We start from the raw sequence: 12,276 nt of genomic DNA, 5'->3' as shown, positions 1-12,276 counted from the left end.
TCATGGGTGAAACCTTGAGTAGTACCTTCTCCCCTACCACGTAAGCAACATCATGAACCTTCCGATCGGTGTAGCTCTTCTGTCTAGACTGCGTCGTGCGAAGTCGATCCTAAATCAACCTAACCTTGTCCAAAGCATCCTCAACCAAGTTAGTATCCAATAACCTAGCCTCACTCAGCTCAAACCAACCCACCGGAGACCGAAACCGCCTCCTAGATAAAGCCTCATACGGAGCCATCTAAATGCTCGATTGGTAGCTATTGTTGTAGGAAAACTCCGCAAGCGGCAGAAACTGATCCCATGAACCCCCGAAATCTATGACACAAGCGCGTAGCATATCCTCTAATATTTTAATAGTGCGCTTAGACTGTCCGTCCCTCTGAGAGTGGATTGTTGTACTCAGCTCAACCTATGTTCCCAACTCTTGCAACACTGCTCTCCAAAACTGAAATGTAAATTGTGTGCCCCAATATGAAACGATTGACACCAGCACACCATGAAGGCGAACAATCTCGTGGATGCAGATCTCAGCCAACCGCTCCGAAGAACAAGTAAACCCAACTGGAATAAAATACATGGACTTAGGCAACCGATCCAATATCACCAAATAGCATCAAACTTCCTCGAAGCCCATAGGAGCCCAACTACAAAATCCATGGTGATACGCTCCCATTTCCACTCCAGAATCTCAAGCCTCTGAAGCAATCCTCCTGGTCTTTGATGCTCATACTTCACCTTCTGACAATTTAGGCACCAAGCTACAAACCCCACGATGTCTTTCTTCATTCTACTCCACCAATAGAGCTACCTCAAGTCCTGATACATCTTTACGGCACCCTGATGAATGACATACCTCAAACTGTGGGCCTCCTCAAGAATCAACTCACGTAGCCCATTCACATTGGGCACACAAATCCAACCCTACATCCCCAGCACCCCATCATCCATAATAGTAACATCCTTGGAATCAACGTACTGTACAGTGTCTTTAAGGACAAGCAAATGGGGATCATCATGTTGGCGCTCTCTGATGCGATCATATAAGGAAGACCGAGAAACCAGACAAGCTAGAACCCGACTAGGTTCTGAAACATCCAATATCACGAACTGGTTGGACAAGGCCTGAATGTCAGGTGCAAGCGGTCTCTCACCAACAGGAATAAATGCAAGGCTACCCATACTCACCGCCTCTCTACTCAAGGCATCAGACACCACATTGGCCTACCCGGCATGATACAAAATGGTAATATCATAGTCCTTTAGCAGCTCCAACCATCTCCATTGTCTCAAATTTAAATCCTTATGTTTGAACAAGTTCTGGAGACTTCGATGATCCATAAATACCTCATAAGACACACCATAGAGATAATGCCTCCAAAACTTCAATGCATGAATAATGGTTGCCAACTCTAAATTATGAACATTGTAGTTCTTCTCATGGGGATTCAACTGGCGTGAAGCATAAGCAATCACTCTACCCTCCTGCATCAAGACACACCCAATACCAATCCGAGAAGCATCACAATAAACTGCATAAGAGCGTGATGCTAAAGGCAAAACTAGAACTAGAGCTATGGTCAAGTTAGTCTAGAGCTTCTAAAAGCTCTCCTCACACTCATCCGACCACCTGAATAAAGCACCCTTATGGGTCAATTTGGTCAAAGGCGTTGCAATGGATGAGAAACCCTCCACAAAGTGACGATAATATCCGTCCAAGCTGAAAAAACTCCAAATCTCCGTAGCTAAAAACGGTTTGGGCCAACTCTGAACCGCCTCTATCTTCTTTGGATCCACCTTAATCCCTTAACTGGACACTACGTGCCCCAAGAACGCCATCGAACTGAGCCAAAACTCACACTTGGAGAACATGGCATAAAGCTTCTCCTCCATCAACCTCTATAGAACAATCCTCAAATATTGTGCATGCTCCTCCCAACTACATGAGTACACCAGGATATCATCAATGAATATTATGACAAACAAATCAAGATATGGCTGAAATACAATGTTCATCGGATGGATGAATGTTGTTGGGGCGTTGGTGTCACGCCCCGAACCTGGGGGCGAGACTGGTACTCGGTGCCCCACCTATCATCGTGTACCAAGTTGCGACTAAGGGACTCTAATCATATAATGTCAAACTTTATCCATGGGCCACATTGCAAGACAATTGCGAACACTGACTAAATATCAATAAAAAGCTGGGCCGACAAGGCCGTCATAACTACTACAGCTGACAATCCAAAAAAATATACATAAAAGGCCTAGAAGCCCAGCATCCTGCATTAACTGATAGGATATGTCTACAAGCCTCTACTGATGGATATATTGTGATCGGAACAAGGCTCCGACCTACTCATAACATATATATATATATATATATATATATATATATATATATATATATATATATATATATATATATATATATAATATGTACGTAAAGCTCTAGACCCGGCAACTCCGAAGGGTATGGAGCTTACGGATCAAGCTGAACTTGGGCAACACCTAATAAGGAGGTTTACCCGTCTGTCTATCTGAACCTGCACGCATGAAATGCGACGCCCCCAGAAAAGGGACATTAGTATGAAATAATGTACCGAGTATGTAAGGCACTATACTGAAAGCTGAAACTGAACTGATAATATAATAACTGAAAGCAACTATAAGTCAATGATAATCTGAAGATATGCTTACCTGCTGATACTGACTCAACTCTCTCAATATAGTAAGTAAAATAGTTGTCCGGCTTTATAAGGCTCGGTATATAAATAACTGATCTGCCATAGTAGGCTCGCTCATAGGCGCTCGGCCATACTTGGCTCTGTATCTTGGCCAACTGGGCTCGCTCATAGGCGCTCGGCCACAGTAGGCTCGGTATATAACTTACCATCTGATCAGAGATTGCCCAATAGGAGCCTGCCCATCGGTTATAGCTCGATGGTAATGAAAATATTGTAATATTGTATATATAGACTCTCTGCTCTCTTGACTGGAAGAAGAAAATACTCAATTAAATATTGTACTTACAAGACTAGGAAAAATATACGTAAATTTCGGGACATGAATTTTTTCTTTATACCTCGTTATCAAACTTGTGTAATTACGAGATCATGCAAAATGAAAGAAGTGCTTAGCCTTAACATACATGGAGTAGGGAAAACTCCGTATGATATTCTTGAAAAAGGTTACACCGTACTCCCTTAGAATCGCAAAATCTCATTGCTAAGTATTAATCCACTTCATATGAATGTTGAAGCAAATCACGTTTGCAAAGTTTGTAGGATGAAATGAAATATGTTGCTTCAAATCACTCTTAATGAATAATGAATTTTGAAATGAAAATTTGTAAGCAACTCACTCTTAATTGACGTTGCTTGCTGAAGAGATCCCTTAAATCTAAAGTGAATAGAAAGAATTAAAATGACTCCTAGGTTTCATTCTTTAAACACTGCCCGCCAGCTATCCCTTTCTTAAAGACACGTTTTTTATTCATGCCACCTATTTAATGAATGTTAGAGTCACTTTGATTTACATGTCTTGCTGCCACGTTTTCTTTTATTTAATTCTTATCCAAAGACTTTAGTCTTTATCCAAAGACAACCACTAATTATTAATTAACTAGGTAATGTCCCATTATCCAATAATTAATCAATTACCCACATAATTAAGAATTATCTCCACTTACTAAAAATACTACTCACTTTTAACATACCTTATATAACTTACTATCACGGTCATGTAGTACCTTGTATGGCACAAGTCCATAAATACCGGATATTATAGCTCGGACCGTATTTTATCCCAAAATGTCAAACTTCAACGAAATTCATTTCCTTTGATTTGCTTATCTTTTCTCCTTCACGAACTTACTCATCATGTGTTTAAAATAGTATAATGCTTATAATCACAAAATAATTTCATTCCCGAACTTTCATCGATTAACTTACGACGAAACTTTATCGTACGAAAATGCGGGATGTAACATCATTCCCCCCTTTGGAATATTCTTGAATGTTGACTGATATACTTATCATTTTCATAACTTATGTCCTCTGAATACTTTAGTACTTTCCTTTCTATCTAAACAACTGTTCTGTGAATAATTCTAAGGGCCAGGGCATTCCCCTCTTTAAGCTTCTTTCTCACACCACGACTTGTAGTCGGAATCCTTCTAATCTCGTAACTATTGCTACTTTCTATCATAGATCCGTTTATCCATCCGTATGACTTTACTGCCATAACTCTTACTTTGATTTATCGTTATTGGGGGCTGCTACCGAACTCGAGGTTACTTTCATTGCTTATCCTATATGCAATAAGCTAAGTCCTTTAATGCACTCGCATTACTGTTCATCTTAATAATGACGGCCTAATCTCATCTCATACTTTGTGACCTTTGTCCATCCATTGTTGATTCATCTTAATACCAATAACTTGGCCTCTTATGTAACACTACCGCTAGGGCTCACGTCTCATCGGGGAACATTTAAAGTGACTTTCCTAATCCTCTTAGGGGTGATACTGTACTTCAATGACCGTATTTTATAGCATCCCAATGTGATTCACTTACGTGGGTATTTTAATCTCGTACAATCCATGAAATCCTCTTCAAATCATTACTCACTCAAGGGCCTAAACGTCATCCTTTATCTATCGTAATCACACCTTTATTTCACTACCAGGGCAGCATTACATCTTTTCTAAATTCTACTAGTCATAGACTCCTTTGAGCTTATTCACGCACCATCAGCTCTCTCTCATTTTTGTTGGCTTAATCCCGAGGGCTTATCCATTCTCATCACCTTCTCACTCACCCTTTCTTATCCTTACTCATGTCTTCCTACAATCTTATCTCTCTACCATACTTTAGCTTACGACCCATACATATCCATTTATACTACTCGCAGCCTTTCTTCAACTTCCTTGCACCATAGATTTCCTTGTGTTATTCTGGAACATCAAGTGAGACATCACATCGTCTCTAACTCTTATTTTACTATCTTAACTAGACCTCTCGATACCTAGAAACCATAGGCTATAAGATATGCCATTGACGATGCCGCTATCATTCCTGGATATTGAATCCCCGCGGTTCTAGCCTTCTATCCAAAGTATGGACTATTCCCAACCTTCTACATCTGAGTATCTCATATGTTGTTAACTTTTACCTTACTTACCTTAAAATCTCGTATCACATCTTCTATATCTTTCATGACCTCCTTTCCACATAGGTATAATTCATATTCACAACTTAAAGCTCCATTATAATACTTGCACCTCTAGTGTATACACAATTCGGTGAGAGCTTCATACCGACTTCTTATAAGGTTAGTACTTCTTCTAACTGGCTTCCTTATAGAGCCATTATAGAATATGGTTGTTGTATTATCTCTCTTGAACCTCAGATATTAAGAGTGATTCTGTCATGTTCTCAAGCGCAATTTCTATAATTTTCTAGGTCCAATAATCAAACTCATGATTTACTTGGTTGTTGTAACTCTTTAATTTCCTCTTCCTTCTGATCAACCTTTATGTAGGTTTAAGCTATCTTTCGATCTGCGACTCATGGAAGTAGTTATTACTTTATCCCTTGATGCACGCTATGGAATATTCATGATACAATCTTATAACAATTCAATCTTTTGTCTAAGACCTGGGCTCAATTCTTTCTTTTAACCTAAACTAGAATCTTCTACGACTGTATGATTGTCAACATATATGTTGCATGGATAATACTCCGATATCTTAAGTACATTCATTATGTAATTATCTCTGGATCATTGATCGACTAATTCCTTTCATTCCTTCTCAACTTTCTTTAAATGCAAGCAATTGCTTTTCCTAGTCGTTTTGTCTCCTTGTTGCGTGCATACTTAGCTTATTTCAGTGCCCATACATATTGGAATTCCATACAACCCATATGATCTTGAATATCACCTTTGATTTTGATATATATATATATTTATTTTTTCTTCTTCCCGTTCATTAGCCACGATAGGTGCCACCTGCTGATGGAGTGCATACAATGTTGTTGTGAGACTGTTGTTACATGACCATTCCTTTTTAGGTGATTGTGCTTGGTTAAAGCCTTCTTCCTTATTTCCTCCGCTAGTCTTTCATTATAGTACTGATGGAGGGCCCTTTGATTCTTGCAAGGCTGTGAGCTAATTACATCGTATATTCGACGGAATTTTTGATGTTCCTACTCACATATAGAATTCCTTAGTTGCTTACCTCCATACGTATATGCTTGTACAGTTTCTCCTGAACTGAAGTTTTGACTGTCTTCCCTTAACACTCATACGGTATCTTTAACTACCCCAACTCCTATCCGAATATTTCTCAAGGTCACGATGTCATATTTGCGAGACTGAATTTCCCATGTTGGGGTTCACTCCGTTTATCTTGCACGGTCTATTGATTTGTCTAAATCCTCTTGTCTAGCCATAACTAGGCTCTTCTTGAATCAACTACTAACTGCTCATTGGCTTATTCTCATATCAATATTCTGTGTAATCTTTCATGGGTCATTTCCTTTACCTTAACTTACATCCCGCACTGGCTCCTTATCTATCAATAACATCTCAGGCAAGAACCCTTACCTCCTTTCCTTGACGTCGTGTTTGCATAATGTTCTGGAATCGTAGCGTATCTGGAGGACTTGAATAAATGCAATCTTTACCCTTTCTGATTCTTATCACATTCTTCCTTTACCATTTCCAAAGTTACTAGAACCACTTAATTCTGACCTAATGCCACATCACACCATTTCCCCCATTTAGGGGAGCACTAAGATTTAGTGCTATGATGATCTACGTATAGAAGTTTTACCCTCTCATCTTTGGCATCTTTTCACATCATCGATGATCCTTACTCGCCTCGTGGTAATCCTTTAGTACTAAAGATTACGAAATTCCTCACTCGCGAGGGTGACACTTAGTGTAACTGACACATACAGTCCCTTAAGCTTAAATTTACTCACCTTGCTTGCTTTAGGGAAGCGTCTTCCTGAATGACCATTCTCTGAATTTCTCATGAATCTTCTTCTATTGTCCACTCTATTATCGCCGGAATGAAATATGAAATTCTCATGATGCTGACTATTATCCAATCACTCAGTCCCTAATTCATGTTTAGTTTATCTTGTTCACCAACCCATACTGATTTCTATTGTTCTGGAGTCTAACTTTTCCTTCCGGTAGTCGCATTGGAGTTACGAACTTATTTCTTGAAATGAGGATATGACTTTATGGCCTATACTCTTTTGTTGTCTCAAGGCCTGTCACCTCTCGTCTTTTCCTTAAATTGACTATAGACTCTGTAATACTGTCATCTTTTTGATCCACCGTTGTCATCCATGTATCATATCTTACTCATAATGCTTCATTTACTCTTTTCGTATTTCCCGCTAACATTTATGTCTATCACTTTATTCTGAAAACTCGAACAAGACATTCTTTTGCTTTTAGCTCCCCTTGCTCCATCCAGTGGCTCTTGGGGTTGCTTAACATTCTCACTCTACTAGGGATGCGAGCCACACTAAGGTAATATTTATCCCTTCCAGGCTTTCTACCACATCTAATTGTAATATTCTAGAGTGCACCATCTGGGTGCCTCACAAGGAGATTTATTAGCACCTTTGTAATATCCTTCAGAAATGCCAACTAACACAAACAATCCATTTACCATTTTGGGTTACTCTAACCCCAGCCGGATCCTAATATCCTGTCCTTTTCTTAAACTACACATGTTAACCCCCAATAAGGTATAACTGAGATGGGTGTGGACAATTCTACATACGTCTGTTACTGTTGAAGGTAAGTCACAATGCTTATACTTTTCTGCCGGAGTTGAAAATACCGGTAATCTTCATTAACTGGGTACCTCGTACCCTTCTCATCTTGATCCTTTTACTTGTTGAAGCTTGTATCTATCTTCTGAACCTCTCATTGCCTTTCACCATAGAGGTGGATAGATATTCTTGCCTTAAGGCTCCTTATCAAAAAGCTTGCACGTAAGGTACACACATGTTCTACTGAAGCCCTCACATTTTCTCATCATAAGCATCATGAAAAATCGAGTTCCTCTTACTCAACTCTTCCATATCCGCATTCAATCTCTTACCAACTGGAGGTATCGTCATATTATGGATAAGATAGAGTTTAGGAAATTGAGTTCTTACAACGGAGCTCTACCACACGATCTAGAGTAAGAAGAAATCGCGACAGTCTTAAATGCCATGTAGCCTCCTGCTTATAAGTGTGGTGCACGACACACCCATAAACAAGACTCTACTAGACATGGCTTGTAGGCTCCCTAGGACAGAACTGCTCTGATACTACTTTTGTCATGCCCTGAACCTAGGGGCGAGACCGGCACTCGGTGCCTCACCTATCCTCGCGTACCAACTTGCAACTAAGGGACTCTGATCATATAATGTTATACTTTGGCCATGGGCCACATTGCAATACAATTGCGAAGACTGACTAAATATCAATAAAAAGCTGGGCCGACAAGGCCGTCATAACTACTACAGATGACAATCCAACAAATTATACATAAAAGGCCTACAAGCCCAGCATACTGCATTAACTGACAGGATATGTCTACAAGCCTCTACTGATGGATATACTGTGATCGGAACAACGCTCCAACCTACTCACGACATATATATATATATATACACACACCAAAGATATACGTAAAGATTTAGACCCGGCAACTCTGAAGGGTATGGAGCTTACCGATCAAGCTGAACTTGGGAAACACCTAATAAGGAGGTCTACCCGTCTGTCTGTCTGAACCTGCACGCATGAAATGCAGTGCCCCCAGAAAAGGGACGTCAGTACTAAATAATGTACCGAGTATGTAAGGCACTATACTGAAAGTTGAAACTGAACTGATAATATAATAACTGAAAGCAACTGGAAGTCAATGATAATCTGAAGATATGCTTACCTGCTGATACTGACTCAACTCTCTCAATATAGTATGTAAAATAGTTGTCCGGCTTTATAAGGCTCGGTATATAAATAACTGATCTGCCGTAGTAGGCTCGGCCATACTAGGCTCTGTATCTCGGCCAACTAGGCTCGCTCATAGGCGCTCAGCCACAGTAGGCTCGGTATATAACATACCATCTGATCAGAGGTTTTCCAATAGGAGCCTACCCATTTGTTATAGCTCGATGGTAATGAAAATATTGTAATACTGTATATATAGACTCTCTGCTCTCTTGACTGGAAGAAGGAAATACTCAATTGAATATTGTACTTACAAGACTAGGAAAAATATACGTAAATTCCTGGACATGAATTTTTTCTTTATACCTCGTTATCAAACTTGTATAATTACGAGATCATGCAAAATGAAAGAAGAGATTAGCCTTAATATACTTGGAGTAGGGAAAATCCGTATGATATTCTTGGAAAAGGTTGCATTGTACTCCCTTAGAATCGCAAAATCTCGTTGCTAAGTATTAATCTATTTCATATGAATGTTGAAGCAAATCACGTTTGCAAAGTTTGTAGGAAGAAATGAAAAATGTTGCTTCAAATCACTCTTAATAAATAATGAATTTTGAAATGAAAATTTGTAAGCAACTCACTCTTAATTGACGTTGCTTGCTGAAGAGATCCCTTAAATCTAAAGTGAATAGAAAGAATTAAAATGACTCATATGTTTCATTCTTTAAACATTGCCGCCAGCTATCCCTTTGTTAAAGACACGTTTTTTATTCATGCCACCTATTTAATGAATGTAAGAGTCACTTTGATTTACATGTCTTGCTGCCACGTTTTCGTTTATTTAATTCTTATCCAAAGACAACAACTAATTATTAATTAACTAGGTAATGTCCCATTACCCAATAATTAACCAATTACCCACATAATTAAGAATTATCTCCACTTACTAAAAATACTACTCACTTTTAACATACCTTATATAACTTACTATCACGGTCATGTAGTACCTTGTATGGCACTAGTCCATAAATACCGGATATTATAGCTCGGACCGTATTTTATCCCAAAATGTCAAACTTCGACAAAATTTATTTCCTTTGATTTTCTTACCCTTTCTCCTTCACGAACGTACTCATCATGTGTTTAAAATAGCATAATGCTTATAATCACGAAATAATTTCATTCCCGAACTTGCGTCAATTAACTTACAACGAAACTTTATCGTACGAAAATGTGGGATGTAACAGTTGGTCAGCCCAAAATACATCACAAGGAACTCATAATGACCATAGCGGGTCCTGAATGTCGTCTTTAGAATATCTGAGTCCCGAATCTTCAATTGGTGATAACCAAGCCTCAAATCATTCTTAGAGAACACCCTCTCTCCTTGAAGCTGGTCAAATAGATCATCAATGCGCGACAAAGGATACTTGTTCTTGATTGTAACTTTGTTCAACTACCTATAGTCGATGCATATCCGCATAGTATCATCCTTCTTCTTCACAAATAGAATTGGTGCACCCCAAGGCGACACACTAGGCCTAATAAATCCCTTATCAAGAAGTTCATGAAGCATCTCTTTCAATTCCTTCAACTCAGCTGGTGTCATACAATACGGAGGAATTGAAATGGGTTGAGTGCCCGGCACCAAGTCAATACCAAAATCAATATCCATGTCGGGTGGCATGCGCGGCAGGTCTGTAGGAAATACATCCTTAAAGTATTGCACTATCGAAACAGAATCAATAGTAGGAGTAACAGCACCAACATCTCTCACAAAGGCCAAATAAGAAAAACATCCATTCGCAACCATCCGTTGGGCCTTCAAATATGAAATCACCCTATTGGGAATATAATCTAGAGAACCTCTCCACTCGATCCTTGTAAACCTTAGCATCGCCAACGTCAAGTCTCCAGTCCCTCAATAGCATGACATAGAGACAACAAATCCATACCCAAGATCACGTCGAAATCAACCATACTAAGCAATAAAATATCAACTCTAGTCTCCAGTCCCTCAATAGTCACCACACATGACCGATACACACGGTCCACAACAACAGTATCCCCCACCAGTGTAGATACATGAACAGGTGAAACTAAGGACTCACTGGGCATATCCAAATAATGAGTAAAATAGGATGATGCATAGGAATAAGTAGAACCATGGTCAAATAATGTGGAAGCATCTATGTGGCATACTTAAACAATACATGTGATCACTGTATGCGAAGCAACGACATCTATCCTGGCAGGAATAGCATAGAATCGGGCCTGACTGCCACCTGATCGGCCTCCCCCTCTAGGGCGACCTCTAGCTGCCTAGGCCCTACCCCGAGCTAGCTGGGCGGGTGGTGAAGTAACTGGTGAGGAAGTCATAGCCTGACCCATCTACTGAACTGGACCTCCTGAGCAACAAGGATATTGTCTCCATAGGTGCCCAAACTCCCTGCACTTCAAGCAACTCCCCGGTGGTGGTGGTAGGGACTGAACGGGGCCCCGTGTACCAGAATGACTGCTAGAAGGACGTGGCACAGATGAACCCTGAACCGATAAAGCACGGGATGAACTCTAAGCTGGGAGATCACTGAGAGATGACTGACCCAGACGAGCACTGTACGAACCATGGATAGATGATGCACCACGATGAACTGGACGAGCCATCTGAGCGGGCCTATAAGGATGACCCCTATTTTGGTAGGACTGTACCCCAGAAGGAGAACCACAGAAACCACCTGAACCACGATGCCTCTTGGCCTCCCTCTCTTCATGCTCCTCACTACAGACCATCTCTAGCCACCGAGCAATATCAACCACCTGGACAAACCTAACACCTTATGCATTCTCCCGAGTCATCACAAAATGCAACTGATAGTTGAGGCCCATCAATGAACCTCCTAATCCTGTCCCTCTCAATGGGAACCAACCAACTACATGATGAGCCAAATCTGAAAATCTCATCTAATACTGGGTCAAAGATAAGCCCTCCTGAGGTAGCTGCTCGAACTGCCTGCACAGCTCCTCTCTGCGGGTCTGTGGCACAAACTTGTCCAAGAAGAGAACAGAGAACTCATGCCATAAGAGTGGTACGTCACAGACTGGCGTGCTCCTCAAATATGCCGCCCACCATCTAAAGGCTACCCCCGTCAGTTGAAAAGTAGTAAATAAGACCCCACTACTCTCCAGAATACCCGTCGTGCGAAGAATCTGCTAGCACCTATCCAAGAAATCCTGAGCATCCTCTAACTTAGCCCTACTGAATGATGGAGGCTTGAGCCTCCCAAACCTCTCTAGCCTCTTCTACTTC

The 12,276-nt window shown here is 40.4% G+C and overlaps 1 protein-coding gene across 1 annotated transcript; it reads right to left on the bottom strand.

Annotated features, from left to right (window-relative positions):
• Window positions 1–921: 921 nt before the first annotated feature.
• On the bottom strand, window positions 922–11,759 carry LOC138901970 (uncharacterized). Its single transcript, XM_070189771.1, has 3 exons — window positions 11,573–11,759; window positions 1,345–1,529; window positions 922–1,221 (listed from the first exon to the last, which is right to left on the bottom strand). Exons 1-3 carry the CDS (start codon window positions 11,757–11,759, stop codon window positions 922–924), a joined length of 672 nt encoding a protein of 223 aa, XP_070045872.1.
• Window positions 11,760–12,276: the final 517 nt, after the last annotated feature.

The sequence above is a fragment of the Nicotiana tomentosiformis genome, chromosome 11 (genome assembly GCF_000390325.3).
Source record: "Nicotiana tomentosiformis chromosome 11, ASM39032v3, whole genome shotgun sequence".
In the NCBI taxonomy this organism is placed as follows: domain Eukaryota; kingdom Viridiplantae; phylum Streptophyta; class Magnoliopsida; order Solanales; family Solanaceae; genus Nicotiana; species Nicotiana tomentosiformis.
This window is presented reverse-complemented; position numbering and strand designations above follow the sequence as displayed.